The sequence below is a fragment of the Sylvia atricapilla genome, chromosome 27, assembly GCF_009819655.1.
Source record: "Sylvia atricapilla isolate bSylAtr1 chromosome 27, bSylAtr1.pri, whole genome shotgun sequence".
Lineage (NCBI taxonomy): Eukaryota > Metazoa > Chordata > Aves > Passeriformes > Sylviidae > Sylvia > Sylvia atricapilla.
Genome location: NC_089166.1, coordinates 588861 through 609965, shown reverse-complemented (window position 1 = coordinate 609965; position 21105 = coordinate 588861). Strand labels below are relative to the sequence as shown.

General features: G+C 61.0%; 1 protein-coding gene across 9 annotated transcripts; it reads right to left on the bottom strand.

Moving 5' to 3' along the window:
* Positions 1 to 1217: 1217 nt before the first annotated feature.
* Positions 1218 to 19629, bottom strand: UBTF (upstream binding transcription factor). Of its 9 annotated transcripts, none has more exons than XM_066336875.1 (22): positions 19546 to 19629; positions 15636 to 15769; positions 12557 to 12732; positions 12193 to 12276; positions 11438 to 11593; positions 10658 to 10722; positions 9950 to 10079; positions 9392 to 9502; positions 9004 to 9137; positions 8290 to 8431; positions 7941 to 7982; positions 7136 to 7249; positions 6863 to 7018; positions 6268 to 6423; positions 5972 to 6082; positions 5801 to 5889; positions 5443 to 5632; positions 5148 to 5195; positions 4817 to 4885; positions 4294 to 4440; positions 3866 to 3985; positions 1218 to 3519 (listed from the first exon to the last, which is right to left on the bottom strand). In XM_066336875.1, exons 2-22 carry the CDS (start codon positions 15691 to 15693, stop codon positions 3406 to 3408), a joined length of 2412 nt encoding a protein of 803 aa, XP_066192972.1. In that variant the 5' UTR covers positions 15694 to 15769; positions 19546 to 19629; the 3' UTR covers positions 1218 to 3405. The 9 variants fall into 9 exon arrangements, with proteins under 9 accessions (XP_066192972.1, XP_066192971.1, XP_066192974.1 ...); XM_066336874.1 differs by lacking the exon at positions 19546 to 19629 and adding an exon at positions 18968 to 19425; XM_066336877.1 differs by lacking the exon at positions 19546 to 19629 and adding an exon at positions 18968 to 19422 and having other exon boundaries at positions 9959 to 10079.
* Positions 19630 to 21105: the final 1476 nt, after the last annotated feature.

Genomic DNA, 21105 nt, shown 5'->3' with positions numbered 1-21105 from the left:
ACCCCGGGACCCCCCGGACCCCCCAAACCCCCGGACCCCCCAAACCCCGGGACCCCCCAAACCCCGGACCCCGCAACCCCCGGGACCCCCCAAACCCCGGACCCCGTAACCCCCGGGACCCCCCAAACCCCGGACCCCGCAAACCCCGCAACCCCCGGACCCTGGGCAGGGACCCCACAACCCCCAGGACCCCGCACCCCCGGTGCCGCCGCCCCCCCGGACCCCCGTTCTCCCCGCAGCCCCCGGTGCCCCCAGACCCCCACTCCCGGTGTTGTCCCCCCTCCCGGGGCCCCGCCCCGTTCTCACCGATCACCTGCGTGTCCCCCGTCCATGGATCCCCGCCATCCCCGGGGACCCCAACAGTCCCGAGGAGCCCACCCCAGAGATTCCCCGTGGCCCCATTCCTTTGGAGCCCACCCCAAGGATCCCCTGCCCCAAGAACCCCCCCATACCCCACAGACCCCTGCCCTACAGACCCCACGAAGATCCCGGGGACATTCCAGCAGTCCCCGCACATCCCTGTGGACCCCCAGGGCCACAGAGCCCCCCAAATGACCCCTCGGGATTCCCTCCCACGGCGGATCCCCCCCAAGTGGATCCCACAGGAGAGAGGAAAAACACTCCTCACGCTTGTCCTTTTTTTTTTTTTTTTTCCTAAAGTTTTATTTTTTTTATAGTAATGACATGAGAACAGAAACATTATTTTTCACTTTATTATACAAAAAAAAAAAAAAAAAAAAATAAAAAAAAAAAGAAAAAAAAGAAGAAAAAAAAGGAAAAACAAAAAACCCCATAAAACTCAAAAATAAACAAAACAAAACAAAAGAACCGAAACCCCAAGCAAACCGGGAAACCGGGGACGCGACCCCCGTGCCCCGCTCAGCCGTACAAATTCCGAGTCGGGATTATTATTATTTTTCTTTTTTTTTTTCCTTTTTTTTTGTCTTTTTTTTAAACCTACAAAAAACACTCTTTAAATATTAGAAAAAAAAGATGATTTTTTTTTATCTTTTTCTCTTTTTTTTTTTTGTGTTTTTTTTTGCCTTTTTTTTTAACGTAATTCACAAGAACTTCCATCTAAAGGATCCCGGGATTTTGTGGCAGTGCCAAAATGCACTCAGGAATTCTCTTGCAGCGCAAACGTCTTTCCCCCCCCACTCCCAAATTGTCGGCGCTGTAAGAATTTTTCTTTTTTATTATTTAATTTTTTTTTTACCTTTTCTTTTTTTTTTTTTTTTAACAGAAAAAAAGGTGGGGGAAAAAAAGGTGGGGTTTAATTTTTTTTGTCTTTTTTTTTTTTTTCTTTTTTTTGTACTAAAAACACATCCACTAAAACACGACGGTGCTGGGTACATTCAGCAGAAAAAAAGGGCTGGGGGAGTTCCCCTTAGGGGATTTTGGGAGGGGGCGGCGATTAAAAATTGGGAAGAAAATGAAAGGAAAAATCCCAAATGGATTGGGGGAAGCGGGAGGGGGAAACAGAGGGACGGACAGACAGACACGGGGACGGGGGGACACCACCTGGGGTCTCTTGGGGGCCCCGGTCCCGGGGGACACGGGGGGATTGTCCGAGCACCCGGGTTCACCCCTCTGCCCCCAGCTGCGGGGGCACTTTGCCCAAAATGGGGTTTTTTCAGCCCAAAGGAGGCCAGCACAAGGGGCGTTGTCCCCACCCCTCAGGGGGGTCCCCGATGCCTTTGCGGGGGGCTGGATTCGGGGTGCTGAGAGCAGCAAACCTGGGGGGCTGTCACAGAGCTGGGGGGACAGGGACCCCCCACAAACCCCAAATCTGCAGCACGCCCCCCTTCTGCCCCTCCCAGCCCTGCAGAGATTGGGGTGGAGAGAAAAATGGCTAAATTACAGCCCCAGAGAGAAAAAGCCCCCCCAGGCCCCCCAACCCCTTCCCTGGGACCCCCAAATCCTGTCCCCAGCCCAGCTCCTCTCCGGGGGCAGGATGGGGGGGCAGAAAGAACAAATCCTGAGCCCCTCCCCAATCCGAGTGGGGGTCCGGGGGGGTCCCCAATGACACGGGGTGGGTTTTGGGGGGTGGCACGGGATGGGGGGGACAGAACCCTGCAGGGGGGTGCCGTGGGATTGCTGGTGCTCGTGTCTGCTTAAAAAAAGGGGGGGGGGGGCCCTGAGAGGCCCCCCGTGCACCCACCCCGGTCCCTGCGGCCCCATCCCCCTCCCGGGGGTCCCTCCCGACCCCCCAATAAACCCAAACCACACGGATATTTCCAGCGTGGCCCGGGCGGGGTGAGACGCCCCCCGGGGGGGACATGAACTGGTGGTTACTGGGATTAACTGGGCCAAGGGGAGCTCTGGCCCCCCCGGGATTTGGAAGGAAGGGAGAGGAGCAGCTTCACCGGAGACAGAGAGGAAAAGGGGGGCGTGGGGAAGGAGGGGAAGGGAAAAGGGGTGAGGGGAGAAACGGGGAGAGGAGGGGGAAATGAAAAATAAAAGATGGATCTTTCTCGTTTTATAAAAAGGAAAAAAACCAAAAAACAAACAAAAAAAACCCGAAAAAAAAAATAAAATAAAATACAACGGCACAACAACCACCGACAAGAGAGCGGGGGGGGACCCCGCGGCCCCCCTTGGTCACGCCGGGCGGGGGCGGCCCCGGGGCCCCCCGCACACACTCACGCTCGCACACACACCCGCGCCCCCTCCCCACGCTCCCCCAGCCCCGCCGGGGCCACCTCCCTGTCCCTGTCCCTGTCCCTGTCCCTTCCCAAGTGCCGTGCTGTGGAGGTCCCGGGCAGCTCCCGGGGCAGCTTCCAGACTGTACAAGGTTTGTCGGGGGGTGGGGAGGACCCCCAAAATGCCGGGGTGGGGGGCGCAGAGGGCTGGGGGGGTTGTGAGGAGGCATTGTCCCATCGGCTGAGTCCTGAGCCCCTCTCGGCTCGTGCTCCGTGCCCTGCGCAGGGAGGGGAGTTTTTTTCTTCCCATTTCTGTATCTTCTAATAAAAAAAAAGGTGTGTTGGGGGGGGTGTTTGTTGGGTTTTCTTTTTTTTTTTTTTTCTTTTTTTTTTTTCTTTTTTCTGTGTGTTTTTCTTCTCTTTCTAGAAAGTCCAGAGCTGGTAGCGAGGGGGTTACGGGGGTAGGGATGGAGAGACACCCCCCTGCCAAGAATGAAATTCCAAAAAAAACCATCGTTTCCCCTCGGGAGGAATGCAGGGGGCAGGGCTGGGGGGCTCTCTCCTGGCCCCCCAGCCTGGGGAAAGCAGCCCCTGATCCCCCTCCGTAGTGTGAGCTCGGCGGAGGGTCCCCCCGGCCCCCACTCCCCGCGCCGGGGGTCCCACGGAGGGGCAGGAGGAAGAGGAGGAAGGATTTGGAGGGGCTGCAGGGGGGATTCGGGACCGAAACCGAGAAACCAAAGGACGTTACGAAGAGCTTGGCCCATCAGTTGGAGTCGGAGTCGGAGGAGTCCCCCGAGGAGGAGGAGGAACTGCTGCTGCCCTCCGAGTCGTTGTCATCCTCGTCCTCATCATCCTCGTCCTCATCATCCTCGTCGTTCTGGGAGCGAGGGTGGCAGAGAGGAGGGCGAGGTCAGTCCATTGTCACCCCGTTGTCCCCTGCTCGCCCCTCCCGGGGTCCCCAGAGAGCGCGGGGGTGTGACCCCCACCCTGCCATCTGCCCCCGGGGCTCTGGGGCTGGAGGAGGGACGCGGGGCAGGAGCCAGGAGTGAGTTTGCAAGGGCTCAGCTCGGGGTGCTGGGGGCCGTGCCCTCACCTCTGCCACTGCCTCGCTACACCATCTGGGGGAGGCTCCCCGACCCGCCTCGGGCCTCAGTCTCCCCCCTCTAAAGCCAGGGAAGGAAGAGGCGTGAGCTGAGACCAGCGAGGGGGTGGAAACACCTCACCTGTGCGGTGGCGAGCACAAGGCACGGACACGGTTTCTGGCCCCAGCGCCATCCAGCATACTCAGATTTCAGTTGCACCGGTGTAAAGCCTTGACTCTGGTGACTTACTCGGCATTCACACTGGCGCAAACGGAGCCGAGACCAGACTCAGTATCTCCACCAGGAAAAAGACAGGAGATTTTTCTCTGCTCACCGGGGGCTCTGCACACCCCCCCACACACCTCTCTACGTCCCGAGGCTGCTCCTGACTGTGCCCTCCCCGGGAACACCGGGGGGATCCTGCTCCCCTTCTCTCCTCCCTGCGTCCCCCTGCTTCCCGGGGGCTCCTGTGCCACGGATCTACCTGAGCCCGGCCGTGGGGACCCCCAGCCCAGAGGAGGGTGAGGGGCCCGTGCCCTCCGTGTGCCCTCCCCGTGCCACGGCCTCACCTCGTCCCCGTCCTCGCTCTCCTCCTCGCTGCTGGACTCCGAGGAGTCGCCGCCTTCCTCTGACGAGTCACCGTTGTCATCATCGTCGTCCTCGTCTTCGTCGTCGTCTTCCTCCTCCTCTTCCTCCTCGTCATCGTCCTCTGACTCCTGCAGGACGATGGGAGGGTCTTGGTGAGGCCCTGGATCTCCACACCCGCAGGTGCAGCTCCCACCCCACCCTGGACAATCCCCCTTCGGGTTCCTCCACCCATTAAACAGATCAGGTGATGCCCCACCCCACACCTTCCTGGGCGCCTTTCCCCATTTTCACTGAGAATTGCACCAAAAAAGGTCCCCAAGAGGGTACCAGGGGTCAAAATCCAGCCTGGATGGGTCCTGAGCGGGGATTTGGGGAAGGTTTGTGGTGCCCAGGACAGGGCAGGCAGCTGGAAGCACACAGGACACCTCAAACAGGGGCTGTGGGTCCCCCTGAGATGCTCCCCAGGGAGGGGCCTGGTGGCCCCATGGGGCTCTTGTGACTCACCGACTTGGACTGCATCGTTGGCTTCATCTTGGGGTTGGGGCCCCGGATCTTCCCTATGCTCTTGCGTTTCTGTGAGAACAAAACAAAACCCTTTAGGGCTCAAGTTTAACTCCCTCCCAGTGTCCAGCCCGGAGAAAATCCCACTGCTGAGCTGCCAAGGGAACAAACCCCCACTGGAGGGGCTCTCCGGAGTGTGCCACATCCAAACCTCACCCAGGACTGACCCTGCCCAGTCCCAAACCCTCAGGTTCTCCAGCCCAAGCCCCTGGCAACCCCATCCCACCCCCAGACCCCCAGGATGTCACCACAGCAGCGCCACAGGGATACTCACGTTGGAAATGTGTTCCTTGTAGGCAGCCCGCTCCTGCGGCGAGAGGCTCTGCGGGGACAGGGACACAGTCAGGGACCAGCAGGCGCGAACAGAATGGGGGATGGAGCAGGGAAACTCTAGCACAGGGCACACCCTCCTCATGTATATAACTTCTATCCGTTGAAGTTACAAAATGTCAAAAAATGGTCTAGAGAAGGTGGTTTCCGGAGGAGGGGTGGGAACAGAGGCCACGCCAAGCGTCATCCCCAAAACCAACAGATCCCAGAGTCTCCCACCACCGGGATCCAGCACCCACCTTGAGCCAGATGTCGAGGTGCACCTTGTACTGTTTCTGCTGCTCCTCCGCCAGTTTTTTGTAGTGGTCCTTCTGGCCCTGGGAGATGCGCTGCCAGCGGCTGCCGATCTCCACCATGCGCTCCTTCAGCGGGAGGTGGTTCAGCTCCCCGTTGGACAGCAGCTCCTGGGAGAACTTCTGGTAACCGTTCCTGCACGGGGAGAGCGCAGGGACCGGGCTGGGACAGAGGGCACAGACAACCCAGGTGTCCACAGCCCCTGTCCGGCCACACCAGGGGACAGCCCACCCTCCCTCCTCCTGTCCCAGGCCCTCCCCACCACCACAGCCAGACCAGGTGTGTCACAGCCCAGGTACTCACATGGGGGGTTTCTTCGGCTCTCCCTGGAATTTCATTTTCTTGGTGGAGTTGGTGGAGCACGGAGGGGCCCGCATCTCGCTCAGCTCCCTCTGAGGAGAGGAGAGAGGGTCAGGGAGAGGGGCAGTGCTGGCTGAGGGACATGGAGAGGGACAGGACGGGGCACAGACCCACCTCGTATCGCTTCTGATCCTCCGCCGCCTTCTTGATCCACATCAGCTTCTCTTTCTTCTCCATGTTGTTCCAAGTGGCCTCCATGGCCTTCAGTGCTTTGCCCCGGTCGTTCTGTGGGACAGAACCAGAATAATGCAACAGATGCACCCAAAAACCCCGGGACATTGGGGTGCTGCTGGTGGGGCACTGCTGACCCTGTGACCCCCATCCTCCCCACGGCTCCCAGCCCAAACCCGGGTGTGAGCCAGAGAGAAAGTACATGGGAATTGCTGCCCCTTTCCCAGCCCGCTCCTCACCTTGAAACGAGCCAGGTAGTCCCCGATGACGCTCTGTTGCCAGATCTCCTCAGCAGTTTTGGGAGACTCGGGCAGCTTCCCACGCTCCTCTTTATCTGAGCCGTGCTTTTTCTCCGACTGCGCCTTCATCGCCGCCTCCCGTGCCTTGTACTTGGCCTGGGCAGGGGGCACAGGGTGAGGGGGGCACAGGGTGAGGGGGCTGTGGCAGGGACACAGCCACCAAACACCAGGGGGACACCGCAGCTCCCCCAGCACTGTCCCCACAGTAGCACTGACAGCCCCTCCACCAACCCCAACCCCACCCCAGGACTCTTCCCATCAGGAAAACCACAAAAGCCTTAAAACTGAGGCTCGAGGGCCCTCTGAGGTTTCTCTGCCTGGTGGGTTTTGACCCTCCAGGCGATGAGAGGGGGAGGCACAGCCAGTGGTGCCCCTCAGTGCCGACACTGGCACCTGTGTGACAAGTCACCGTGATACTGCAAGGGACGTCTGTGCCCCTTGGTGCAGGACAAGGACAGGAGCAGCCCCTGGATGCCCAAGGTCCCCACAGGAGCAGTGCAGAGGGGATGGAGGAGGACCACGGGATGGTACCAACCTTCTTTTTCTCGGAGAGATCGTTCCACATGCGGGCCAGGAGCCGGGTCAGCTCGCTCTCCGACAGCTCCGGCCGCTCCTCCTGCAGCTGCTTCCGCTTCTCCTCCGAGAAGATGAACATGGCTGAGATGGGCCTCTTGGGCTTCTCGGAGCTGGCCTGAGGGGCACACGGGGCCGTCAGGGGGGACCAGCCCACGCAGGGACCAAAGCCCTCAAAGCCCCTTGAGATGCACAACCCCGCCCCAAGCCTCTGGCAGGTGCTGTCCCGTCCCACCTTGCCGGTCTCTGGTGAGGATTTTTTGGAGGCAGGACTCGTCGCCCCTTTCCGGTTGCTGCCCAGCATCTTCTCCTCGCCCAGCACCCGCTGCTGCTCCTCCTCGGGCAGGCTCTGGGTGGCAAAGGAGGAGAGACATCATTAGGCAGCCCAGTGCTAATGAGACTTTGAGGCAGTCGGGGGATAGGGACCCTGGGGAAGGGGAATTTATGCATTTGATCCAAACCCTGTCCCAGTCAGGACCAGGGACCAGGAACCAGGGACCAGGACCAGCGTGTGGAACTGCACACGTACAGCCTAGGGGTCCCCACGCTGTCACCCTCTATCTGGGCAGTGTCCCCTCCCCAGCTCAGCTGTTTCTCAGTGAAAGCAGGTGCCTGGATCCGGGCAAACCCCTGGGTTTTCCACCCCGTGCCCCTGCAGCTGCAGCTGGGGCCGTGTCACATCCGCCCGGGGACGGGGACGACGCTGGGGTGGCCTCAGTGTGGCTCCCCCACCCACGTCCCGGCGAGGGAAGGAAGTGAGAGGCTGCACAGCCACAGCCACTGAACACCCTCCCCTCCAGCCCCAGCTCCCCTCCCAGCTGGGGGCCCACCCTCACCTCCCAGTGCCCAGCTGGAAGACACTGGCTCAGCCACTAGGACAGCCAGAAGGTCGAGGCTATGTGCAGCCATCTGCACAGCACCCACGGCTGGGCCCAGACAGAGAGGGCAGCCCCCCATTAAAGCCATCCCAGTCCCTGGGCAGAGTTCCCCATTCCCAGATTTGGGATCTCCAGGAAGCTGAGCACTCCCTCATCACTCACCTCCAGGAAGCGGAGCAGCTCGATCTCGTAATCTTTCTTTTTCTGGAGGGAGATGGAGACGTGTGGTTACACAGAGATCCATCATTCCTCACTCCATCCCTGCCCCTTGCAGCCCTGACCCTGCCTCAATCCCTTGGCAACAGCATCCTCCACCTGGACCATCTGTTTGTCCTCCACAGGAGACAGGATCAAGGGAGGTGACCAAGGATCTCAGGGAGAACTGGAGATGCAGACTACCACAGGGACTGAGGAAAGGTGAGGGCTTCATTTCCAGGGATATTTGTAGCCCAGACTCTCCCATCCCACTGTTCCTTTCCCACTGCACTGGTGCCCATCCTCAGCCACTCACCTGGTCACACTTTTTGTGGTAGGCGTCTTTTTCCTTCTGGGACAGCAGCTTCCACTGCTGGCTGCACAGCACCATCCGCTCCGTGCTGGGCACATCTTTCATGTTGGCCATCAGCTCTGCACAGTACAGGGAGTAGCTATTCCTGAAAAACCCACAGAGGGACCCAGCATTAGGGAAAACCTGCCCTTATGGAGCTGGCTCGGGGCTAAAAGCCTCCCCAAAAGGTCCCAGCTGGGCTGCACCAGGCAAGGAAGTGAAGTGCCTGTGTTTTAGGGCAGCTGGGGGCTGGATCAGCCCCTAAAAGCCAGAGTATCACTGGAAACCTCACTCAGATTCTCCCCAAAATGTGTATTTGATGTATACTTAAGGATGGGTTTAAAGGGATCATCACAGAATCATGTAATCATTAAGGCTGGAAAAGCCCTCTAAGATCATTAGTCCAACCATTAATTAACACTGCCAAGCCCACCACTAAACCATGTCCTCAGGTGCCACATCCACACTTTCTGAACACTTCCAGGGATGGTGACTCCACCACTGCCCTGGGCTGCCTGCTTCCAGGCTTGACCATGAAGAAATTCGTCCTCTAAGTCCCATCTAAGCCCTCTGTGTCTGCGATCCCAGAAGTTATCTGGCTTCCCAAGCCCAGCAGAGTCCAGTTCCCTCGCTGGCAAGGACCAGGCCGTGTCTCCATCCAGGAGGGGCAGGACTCACGGGGGTGGCTTCGTGGGTCGTCCGTCGAACTTGTCCTTGAGCTGCCTCTCAGCCTTGGTGAGGGTGGAGCGTGTGATCCCCTCCTCGCTGATGTTCAGCTCCGGGTGCTTCTGGATGTAATCTCTCATGATCTCCTGTGGGGAAGGTCAGAGCAGTCAGAGGGGCTGTCACCCCCGCCTGCCGGGGCCGGAGGAGAAGGAGAGAGAAGCCAACCACTGCCCTAATCCTGTGCCTGGGGATCCTGCTGCCTGCCCCGCACACAGCTGGAGAGCAGGGCTCAGACTCACTAGGGACCTGCCAGGACCTGCCTGAACCCCCACGCTGGCTACTGGGAGAGGGATTTCTGCTGGGAGGAGTGTGCAGGGGTCCGGGTGAGGCTGCTCCCTACCTCGTACTCCTTCCGCTGTTCCAGGGCCTTATGAATCCATTTCAGCCTCTTTTTATCCGAGAGTTGAGACCACTGCTTGCCCAGCGACTCTTTCACCTCCTTCGTGGTGGCCTGAAAACCCAAAGCCAGAGGTGAGGGCAGAGGGGTAAAATCCAAAAAAAAAAAAAAAAAAAAAAGGAATGAAAAAATATAAAAAAATGGTAAAAAAAAAAAATGGCATGGCCTTGGTGGCAGCCAGCACGGGGCGGCTGGGAGCCGTGGGGCTGTGTGGGAGTGGGGGGCATGGCCAGAGGTGAATGTCTGTGCTGGAATCCTTTCCTGCCCTGACTCAGGCTGTGGTCACCCTTTCCTAGCAAAAAAAAAATGGGAGCTGGATCCCTGAGCCTCTTCCTTGCAGGTGTGCAGAGCCCCTCCTTACCTCTGTCCAGGCTGCAGGAGCTCCTAGCGGTGTGTCCTCCATCCCGACCCCCTAAAATGCTTCTCTCCCTTCCCCCTCCTGCCCCCAGCAGCGGGGTCCAGGAGCCCCCAGCACTCACACTCACACTCACTCCCACCCACCGTACTCACATCTGGACGCACTTTCAAGTAGATCTTCTTCTCGTGGTTGTACCACAGCTGCTGGGGGGTCTTGGGCTTTTCGGGGACGTCGGATTTCTTGGCGTTCTGGATGAGGTCTGGGTGGTCTTCCCTTCAGCAGGCAGGGAGGTGGGGAAGGGAGAGCGTCAGGGAGGGGGCAGTGGCAAGGAGAGCACCCCTACACCTGACTGCTAAGGGGGTGACTGTCACTCCATGGCTGAGTTCAGGTACTGGGGGGGGTCCCCAAAAAGAGCAGGAGGGTTTTAGGAGAGGTTTAAGTTTGTCCCTCCTTGGGGAGCATTGGCTACAGGCATCCCTGGGCTCAGCTGTAACCGTGAAGCAGCAGCAGGTCATTGGGAATGCCTGGATCCACCTGGATCACAGCAATCACATCCAAGAGGAAGGTCTGGAGTGACTGGGGGGACACTTCAGCTATTATCAGTGCTGGTGGCAGGGCTCCTGTCCCCACCCTGCAGACCCTGACCCCCAGAGCATGGCTGCTCCTCTGCTCTCCCCATTGGGGGATGCTCTCAGACACCTTTTCCTTGCTCTCTTTTTGCTGAATTCCCTCTTCTCTTCAAGCCAAAAGCCCATCAGGGCTTCCTCTGGGAGCTATGCAAAGGAGGGGAATCTGCAGCTGCCTGGAGGGACCTGGGGAAATATGGGGGGCTGGGGGTGCTGCCTGCTCACCTGAACCTCGCCAAGTTCCTCTCAAACTCCTGCTTCTCTCGCTGGAAGTCCTGGATGTATTTCATCTGGGGACACAAAGCCACCACAGAGGTGGGGAGGGACGTCAGCACCAGGAATGGGCAAGAGGATACATCCCTATCGACCTGGCTGGGCATCCCACCACCCCAAGAGGGACTGAAGGGCTCCACAGCCCACAGAACGGTCCTGCAGAGGGTTTCCAGCCTGCCCAAGATTCAGCAGCTGGGTATCTCCCCTCTCTGTGCCTCCCAGAAGCCCTGGGAAAGGGCACAGCAGGATTTTGTGCCCTGGACTTTTTTCCTGGACACTCCAGAGTGAAAGTTGGGCCCTGCCAAAGGCCTGCCCAGGCTCTGGCATTTCCAGGTGGGCAGATCTCTGCTCACAGCATCTCCCAGAGCCTGTCCCTGTGTCCCTGGCCTGGACAGGGTGGCACAGCAGGGCGTGTGCCTTAACCCCAGCATTAAACACGGATCCACCCAAGGGCAAAGCCACCATCCAGGTCCGTCAGGAAGAGATGGACCAAGGGACAGACCCAACCAGCCTCCACCCCACGGGTCCTGGGAACCAGGGCAGGAGAAGCCAAGGACGTCTTACAGGTCTGACAGGACTAAACAAACACCTGGCTTCTCCTGTCGAGAGCTGGATTAAGCCCTGGCCAGGCAGAGCTTGAGCTCCACTGGTTTTACTGGAAGAGCTGAGCAGAGCCCAGCACACAGAGGCACGTGGTGGGTGGGAAGGGCCTTGCTGACCACCCCTCAATACCTTTTTCTTCTCGGGAAGCTCCTTGTATTTCTTGGACAGGATCTTGGTGAGATCCAGGTTGCTCATTTCGGGGTGAAGCTTGGCGTATTTGGCTCGCTTCTCCATGAAGAAGCGGAAATAGGGAGTCAGAGGCTTCTTGGGGAAGTCGGGGTGTTTCTGGGGAGACAGCAGAGTGGAGGGGACTGAGCATGCAGCTGGCAGCACCACTGGGGCACAGCCAAACCCACGGCCTCCTAGTCCCCGGGGCAACTGCCTCCATCCAGCCCTGCTGGTGATCCAGGCACTGCAGGCAAGGAGGGAACAAGGGCTCCCCAAGGAAATACAGTCTCCCATGGCTGGGAAGCTTGGGAGCAGCCTCCAGCCATCCAGAGCTGTCAGCCCAGAGCAAGAGGGGACACACTGGGGCAGGAGGAGGGGATGGGACCCAACTCCCAGGGATGGACCACGGGCTGCCCCAGGGCCACTCAGCTGGAAGCTGGCCAGGAATAGGACAGCAGCTCTGGAGCTAAACTTGGATGCAGGCAGCCAGCATACAGCCAGCCATATTAAATGTACCCAGGAGTTGGCCCAGGCCCAGCACTGTGGCCTGGGGAGCCTTGGGCAGCTGGACACCAGGATTATGGGCAGTGAGGTGCCTGCAGGGGCTGCCACAGCACAGCCACGTGCATCTGAGTGCCACAGGGGTGACAGGCCCCCCTCCTGGGGAAGTGTGGGGTCACCATTTAGGGACTGAGCCTAATTTTCCTGCCCAGTACCTTGAGCTTTTTGCCTTTGTAGGGATTCTTCACGTGCTCTTCAGCGTCCATAATGAGCTCTGTGAGGGTCCGGAATTTCCTCACCTGTGCAGGGAATGAAGAGACAAAGACTTGAACCGGGGATGGGGCAGACCCCTGGCAAAGCAAAGCAGAAACCCACTGGGGTTTGTAATGCCACCCCAAAAATGACTGATGCCAGCCCCCTGAGGGGGTCACAGTGCTGACAGCAGCAGGATGGTGCCACCACCAATGGCCAAGGACTCTGGGCACTCAACCTGGACAATTCCAACAGCCCCAGGAATGTCAGTAGGACACTCAGACCCCGTCACAAAGCCCCCGGGAAGCCCCCTACGGTGTCAATTACCTCATTAGAGATCTCCATCCACTTCATCTTGCACATCTCCCCTGAGAAGTCCTTGAAAGCCACTTTTTCCCAATCCAGATGGGACTCTGTGGTTTTGAACTTGCTCCCGTCGTTGGAGGGCAGGTTGTTCTTCATGCACTCCAGGAGGGTCAGCATGTCCTCCTGCGACCAGCGGTCTGAGCAGCGAGAAACGGGATCAGCCAGGGCCAGGAAACCTTGTCCCTTCCCTTCCCTTCCCCTCCCAGCAGGACACTGGGACTACAGCTCCCGGCGTTCCGCTGCGGCCCGCGCCAGGACACGTAATCTCCACATGCTGCCTCTCGAGATTAAAGATCAAAGGGACGTGGCTCTTTCCATCACCCTCGAGCGACTTTCTACGGGCCAAAACAATCTGGGCAAAGCTAGAAATTCCACTCGGTGCAAACCAGAGAGACTCGCTCATCCCAGAGAACCATCAGATAAGGCAGGGCTCTGCTGCACGGGAGCAGAGGGCGATTTCCTACCCCTGTGGAGTGACACGGGAGCAACGAGCTCTCCAGCCAAGCAGGAAGCAGGGAAACGCACTTTCTAAGTGGGAAAAGATGTGTCCAGAGCAACTGGAAAACCTCAGGGTTGCTTTTCCTGCACCTCGGAGAGCTTTGCGATCACCTGGGCCCAGCTCCACGGTGACCTCTGCCAAGGTCAAAGCTCCCAGACCACAAAGTTAGGGGGGGCAGAGCCCGGCACAGCCCCCACCTTCTCACAGAGGGGTCCCTGACAGTGTAGGGATGACGTTTGTGTCACCCCAACACCCCCCAAGCTGCTGGGAGGAGCATCCCCATCTCCCACAGGAAGGTGCTGCTGAAATGGTGGGATGGGCACGTGGCAAAGGCGGAGAGCCTGGAGCAGCCAGGACGGGCAGCAGCACCGTGCTGGGACAGGCAGCAGGCAGGATATCCCAGCCCTGAGTGCCTCATCCAACCTTGCCAGGGGAATTCCTCCCTGCTCTCAGCTTCCACGCCGGCCGGGGAGCACAGCCCGGGGTGCTCTGCAAACATGGGTGGCCCTGGGGAATGCAGCGGGGCCTGGGAGCGGAAGGAAAATTCCCTGGGGAAGGGCTGGAGGAGGAGCAGAGCCCGGAGTCACCCGCCCACACAGCCCGGGATGGGCACCCGGGATTCCCACAGCACAGGACTGGCTCACCGTGGCACTCCCTGCCCCACAGCTCTGCCAGCTGAGGGCTGAGGTGTTTGGAGCTGCCCACAGGACATGGAGCACCCCAGAGATGGGCACAGTGGGACACAGGATCCTCAAGAGATGGGGACAGTGGGACACAGGATCCTCAAGAGATGGGGACAGTGTGGCTCGTCATGGATCTGACCGCAGCATCTCTCCCTCCATCTCCAGGAATGAAACCAAGCTCCCAGAAATATCCAGCTGCACAGATTTCTCCAGCTGCAGCTCTCCCTCCACTCAAGACTCAACATGAGGAAAACCACCTCCACCTCCTGCCCTTGCAGGAAATTGTCCTTCTCCAGAACCCCAAATCCAAGCAAGGGATGCTAAAGGACCTATGGGACCTGGTGAAGGGAGCATAGCCAGTACATGACTCCCCTTCCCATTTCCCTCCTGTCTGGTTGGGGGTCAAAGCAGGAACAGTTTGGGATCCAGCTGGTCCCTACAGTGACCTCATTAGGGATTAATATGGAGGGAGAAGACAGAAAGAGCCCCTCTGGAAATCAAGGGCCCGGTGGCTTAGGGTGTGTCTCTGTGTTCCTGGCTTCATCCCAAAACACCACGAAGAGGCAAAAGAGATGGGAAACCCCCATTCCCTACAGAGCTGGGGGAGATCAGAGCTGGGGGAGGGAGAACATAGCCCCAGATTCTGCCTTCCTGTTTTTCCCATCCACTTTCCAGGCCTCCCAGGCAAGGACCAATGAGGCAGAACAGGGCTGGGAAGCTGATGCCAACCTTCCTTGCAGAAACCAGGAGGGATTACCAAAAGCAGCACAGCCACAAAATTCCAGAGGGGATGGAGAAGGGGATGAGACACCCCTCCAAACCTGCCCCCATCAAGCTCAGTGCCTCGGTTTCCCCCCTCGAATGCAGAAACACCCGTGGACCTTTGGCCCTGCATGAACCCCCCACTGGCAGACAGCCGGAATAACCACATCCCAAAGGAACACAGAAATAAACCCACTGGAAACATCCCCAAATCCGCACTGGCAGCAGGGTGGGGACAGCAGGGACCCCCACCCTCAGCCCTCCATCCCTCTGTTCCCCCTCCCTCAAGCCGGGGCATGCTGCAGAAGGCTGGAATTGCGGTGTTGTCCCACCAGGATGAATGGGGCTGTCTGTGCCCTGGGACCGATTTATCCCGGCTCTCCTGGCACCAGCCGGGCCGGGGCTATATTAGGAAAGCTGCCCCGGTGTAATTAAATCCACCTAAAGTCCCGGAGAAGGACACGTGCTCCGGCCGAGTTCGCTCGAGGCAACAACCCCGACTGCAGCAAGGAAGGAGGAAACCTGGGGGCACCTGGCAGGTGTGAGGGGCTCCAGAGACCAGGGGGACCCAGGGGGGTTTTGAGGGCTGGAGTGCCAGAGCCCCGCGAGCTGCCCTGAACAAACATCTTTCTTTTTTCCCTTGTTTTCCTGCCCCCTCTCCAATAAAAGTTGGAGCTCTGATGTCATGCCGGGGTCTGGAAGCTGGAGGCCCAAGGTAACGGCTTGGCTTTTAATGCAGCCCAGATGTGAGCGGGGAGGGCAGCACCTCTGTGCCAGCCCCCCCTTCCCAATCCCCCCGAACTCCAGTGCCCCTAAAGAGCATCCCAGTGCCAAGGGGCTGCTGGTGCACCGGAGCACGAATCCGTGTGCTCGTACACGTGTGTGCGTGTTCCCTGAGGTGGATCAGAACCCGGAGAGGCACATTCCCCCCGCCTTGATCCGCTGGGATCACGGGTCCTCCCTCCCTCCTCCCTCTCCTCTGCCATCCCTCCGAGCAAAGGGGCGCTCCGAGGTTTATCTATTATTATTTTTAAGCGTGGCAGCAGAATTCCTCCGGGAGCAGCGGCCTATTGCGGGGAGGCTGCTGGGGGCTCACCTTGGTTTTTGGGAGCTGTCATTTCCAGGTCTGCAGGGCACTCAGCTTCGCCGTTCATCCTCCACCTGCCTGTGCCCAGGACGGTCCCGCCGGCTCCCTCCTCACCCTCTTCCCGAAATCACTCCCGCACAGCTCTGCAAGGAAAGGGAGAACCCTGCTAGGCATCCCCACCGCGATGGGGGGCCCCAGCTCCTCACGGGGAGTGGGGGAATTCGATCCAGGCATCTGAACATCCTCTCTGCTCCCCGGTGAACGAGGTGCTGGAATACTCCCACCCACCCATCCTGTGAGGTCCGGGGAGAGCTCCAGCAGCGGGGATCCTAAATGGTGATGTGACCCCCACACTGGTCAGGGGAGGAGAAAAGGGGTGTGTGGGCAGGGGAGAAGGGTCCAGGGGTTTGTCCCCAAGGTGGAGGTAGGATCTGAGAGGGATCCAAATAAATCCCAAAGGAGACAAGTTCAAGGTGGCTCCTTGGGATGAGTGGGATCCAAACACCCGGGATCAAGAGAATCTGAGTCAAGAGGGCTCAAGGGATCTCCTCTAAGGGGTGGGTTCACCACCCCCACTGCAAAACGGGGGATTCAAAAAAAGGCCCACCACAGATCCAGCAAAGTCCTCTCCAGAGCCGGGGACATGCTTGGAGAAGAGAGAGGCCCCCGGATCCAACGGAGCTGGGGGACATTTGGGGACCTTGGGGGGATTCAGGGATCTCCCAAGGGAAGAGAACAAGCTGGAGGAATATTTCAACAGGAGAGGCAGCAGGGGAAGGATCCTCTCTGCCCGCACGAGGATGTTACGGCTGCATGGGGAAGGATAACCTAGGCAGGGACACCCCAAAACTCGGTGGGGAGGTTGGCAGGATGGCAGCCTGCGGGGATCCCCATCGGGGATTCCACCGGGGGAGTCCCCGGGGCACAGATCAGGGCCAGAGGCCTCCGGGGGATCCCGGCGAGCGCCAGGCCGCAGGCCCGGGGGCAGCAGGCCCCAGGCCTGGGGACGGGGAACCGGGCTGGGGGTCCCCTGGGGAAGGGGCTCCGCAGAGAACCAGGGCCCGGGGGAGGATCAGCCGGGGAGGGCAGCGGGAGCAGAACCCGCAGGGCGCAGGGAGGAGCCGGGATGGCCCCGGGGGAGCTGAGCCCCGGAGGCGGAACGCGGAGGCACCGGCGCCGCGGCGGGGACAGACCTGCGGCCGCCTGAGGGAGCCCGGCGCCGGGCGAGGGCAGACCCCAGCAGCGCGGATCCCCCGGGGCGGGGTGAACCCCGAGGGGACGGGATGAACCCCGAGGGGACGGGATGAACCCCGAGGGGACCGGGGGCACCGCTCCAGGCCCGGATCAACCCCCGAGGGGGCGGACCCGGGACCACCCCCGGGGCTGGCGGAGGATCGCCGCGGGCCGGCAGCGGGGATCGCCCGGGGCTGGCGGCGGGGGCTCGCCCCGGGGGAGCCGCGTGGGGTGCGGCGGAAGGCGGGATCGCGGCGGGAGGAGGATCCGCGGGATCGCGGCGGGAGGAGGATCCGCGGGATCGCGGCGGGGCGGGGCGGTGCGCGCGCACCGGGATCCCGGCGGGGGCGCGGGGAGGGGGCGCGGGATCCCCCCGCGGGGGAACGGGGAGGGGACCGGGGAGGGGACCGGATCCCGCGCCCGGAGGGGGGAAGGAGGAGGAGGAGGAGGAGGAGGAGGCGGGGGAGGAAGGGGCCGGGCCGGCGGGCGGAGGCGGGGAGCCCGCACATGCCCTGCGCCGCCGGCCAGCTCCAGTCTCCTCCTCCAGCAGGCAGCAGGAACCGGGTGGGACCGAGCGCGGGCGGCCCCGGCGGCGCCTCCCCCGCCCCCGGTTCCCACCCGGGCGCCAGCGAGCTGAGCCCCCCCCTCCCCTTTTTTTTTTTTTTTTTTCTTTCCCTCCAACAACACCCGGGCAGACAATGGAAGGCGAGTTCGGGGGGCCGGGGGTGCGGAGAGGGGCCGGGAGAACGGCGGAGCGCTCCCCCGGCCCCTCTCCGCACCCCCGGCCGCCCGGAGCGATGCGATGCGCTGCTTCATCCCCCCCTTTGACCGCATCCCTCCCAGCATCCCCCCGTCGTTACCGGCCGCTCTCCGCCGCGGCACACAATGGCCGGGCTGCGCCCGCCTCCGCCCGCCGCTCCTTCCCCTCCGCCCGCGGTTATAAAGCCGAGACAAACCCACCTCTCCGGGCTGCTAAGGGGGAGGAGGAGGAGGAGGAGGTGGTGGCGGCGGCGGCGGTGGAGGTGGAAGGAGGGAGGAGGTTGGATGGGGGGGGCGTGGGGGGGAGCTCTAACCGAGCCGCCGCAGCCCCAACCCCGCCGCCGGAGCCGCTGGGGGAAGAAGAAGAAGGAGAAGGAGAAGAAGGAGGAGGAGGAGGAGGAGGGGGAAGGGGGGGCGGGGATGCCCGGCTGGGGGCGGCCGGGCAGCTGCAGCGAGCCGGGCGAGGGCAGCGCGACCTCCCCGCACCGACCCCCGGGGAGCGGCTCCTACCCGATCCTCCCCCCCTCTCTTTTTCCCCACCGCCGCCCCCTCCTCGCTTTTCCTTTCCTCGTTTTTCCTCTCCTTTCCTCCCTTTCTTACCCCCCTCTTTTCTCTCCGCGACCCCTCCTCGAGCCCGCAAACACCCACCCACCCAGCGGGGGGCTGGAGCCCCGCTCCCGGTCCGGAGGGAAGAAAGGAAGGGAAGGGGGAGAAAGGCGGAAGAAAAAAGGGAAGAAAAAAAAAAAAAGAGGGGGAGAAAAAAAAATAGATAAAAAGGGAATAAGGAGAAAAATAGGGGATAAAGAGGGGATAAAGCGAGGATAAGGGGAGATGAGGCGCGGGGGGGTTCGGCCGAGCCCCGGCACGCACCGGCGGAGCGCGGCGCCCAGCTCCCGCCGCGGCGCGGGACTCACCCGGGCTCGGGAAAAACAAGCGGGCAGCGCTGGAAGCCTGCCCCCGAAATCCAGCTGCGGCACCGGGGAGGAGGGAGGGAAGGCGAGCGGGAAGGAGGGAGGGAGCGAGGAGGAGGAGAGGGAAGGGAAGGGAAAAAGGAGGGAGAGAAGGGGGGGGCACACCGGGGCCGCCGAGCCGGGCGCTGCCCCCCGCCCCGAGCCCCAGCGCGGTGCCCCCCGCGGGCGGGCGAGCCCCGGCGGTGGCGGTGGCGGCTTCCTGCCCGCGGGGCCTGCGCGAAACCAGCCTTTCTAAAAAAAAAAAAAAAACCTCTCTTTTCTATTTATCTATCTATCTATCTACCTACCTATCTTTAAAAAAAAATAAGAAAAAAAAAATCGCTCCGGTGGGCGCGACCCCCTCCCCGTTCCCGTCGGAGCGGCGGCGGAGCGCCTTACCGAGCCCGGAGCGCGGCGGTGGCGGCGGCGGCAGCGGGAGCCCGGGGAGGAACAAAGCGCCTCCTCCAGCCCCGCCGGCGGAGCGGCGCGGCGGCGAATGGCGAGCCCGGGCGGCGGGCACGGCGCGGCGCGGCGGGGCACGGCGGCGGCGGCTCCCCCGGCGCGGGCACGTACCGGCGGGGCCGCCGCTTTGGGGGGCGGCGGGGGCTCGGGGCTCGCTCGGCGGGGCCGGGGCGGGGGAGCGGCGGTTGAACGGCGGCCAGCTCTGCAGCGCTGGCCCCGGGCGTGGACGCGCTCCAGTCCCCGCAGAGACGATCGCGCTTTCCCCCGCCTCCATGGCGCTGCGTTCGCTCTTCCAATCAGCCGGGCTGAGCGCGCCGGGATCCGCCGGGATCTCCCCGCCAGCCCCGCCGCCCCGCCGCCGCTTTCCGCCGGGTTTTTTATTGCTCTTTGCTTTTGCAACACTGTGGTGAGAAGAAAAAGAGGAGGAGGAGGAGGAGGAAGGAGAAGAGGAGGGAAAGGAGGGGGGGTGGGGTGGGGGGGGGAAGGGAGGAAGAAAAAAAAAAAAATCTCCTTACATGTGCAACAATCCTCGGCCGGCGTTTGCATAAAGAAAAAAATAAAAAAAAAATAGGAGGGGGGAAAAAAAAAGAGAAATGAGGAAAAATAAAAATAAAAGGAGGGAAGCGGGGGTGGGGGGGTGGGGGGGGAGCCGAGCCGGGCCCCCACGGCACGGCGGGGCCGCGCTCCTGCCCGCCCCGCGGCCCCGGGACACGGCGGCGGGGGGGCTCTGCCCGGCGGGGCGGGCGAGGGGCAGCTTCCTCCCCTCCTCCCTCCCTCCGCTCCCTTTCTCTCCTCTCCTCTCTCTCTCTCTCTCTCTCTCTTAATTTTTTTTAATGGAATTTCTCCAACTCCACCTTTGTTGTGCTGGGCGTCATTCCCCGCAGCCAATCCCGGCCGGGCAGCGCCTGCACATTCCCGGCCATCCCGGCTGCCGGCACAGCACGGGCCATCCCGGGCTGCTTCCGTGCCACCGGCCATCCCGGGCTGCTTCCGTGCTATCGGCCATCCCGGGCTGTTTCCGAGCCCCCGGCCATCCCGGCTGCCGCCGCGGTTCCGAGCAGCGCCGCGGCACCGGCCACTTCCGCAGCTCCGGCGGCTGCTGCCTGCGCGGTACCGGCGCCTCTCCGGTGCGGCTCCCGCGGCCCCGGCAGCGCGGCTGGCTGTGCTGCGCCCGCGGCCTGTTCCCGGCGGTTCCCGGCGGTTCCCGGCGGTTCCCGGCCGCCAGCGTGCTCCGGGCGGCCCCGGCCATGGCGCCGCTCCCGGTCGGCAGCGGCAGCCCCGGGCCGGGCAGCGGGGCCGGTGCGGAGCCCGCCGGGGATGCGGGAGGAGCTCCGGGAATGCGGGGTCGCTCAGCTCCGGCGCGTCTCCGCGTGGGAACGGCCGGAATCCGGGGGTTTTTCACGCGTGTTTATATGGAAAAGGAAACAAGGCAAATAATGATCTCTCAGTCTGGGTGTCCCTCCCCGGCTGGGTTGGGGTGCGGGGGTGGTGCCCGGCTGTTCGAGTGGCTTATTTGGGCATCGTCCCGAAGGGAAGGCTCGGCCAGGCGGAGGGACAGGCGGACAGCCGGCTCCTCCGCCACGTCCTGCCCCGAGCCGTGCCAAGCCCGGCCAGGCGCCGCGTGCTTAATCCCTCCTGTGAGAGCTTAAAAATAAAAATATAGGTATTTATTCCGTGTGGAAAAGGGCCTGGGCTGGGGCCCTGAATTTCAGGAATTGTCGCTATTTTGCAAGAGAGAAAAATGACAAAATTAGGAAAAAAAAAAAAAACCAAACAAAAACAAAACCACCAAAACCAACCAACCAACCAAACAAAAAATTATATAAACCAATAAAAAATTCAAACCATAAAATATTGAGAGCAAATCAGGCCTAACATGTGAAAAATAATATTTTTAATTATTTAGATTTTTTTTTTTAATCAATGCAGTTGTCACTCTGCTCCAGTCCCAATCCTCCCATACTGGTTTTGTGGCTTTTGTTACCAGCAAGGCGCACCGGAGACCTGGGAATCAGCCGCAGACCCTGCAGCACGTGGGCTGGGAATGGGGACTCCCAAATGCCCGTCCCAACAGC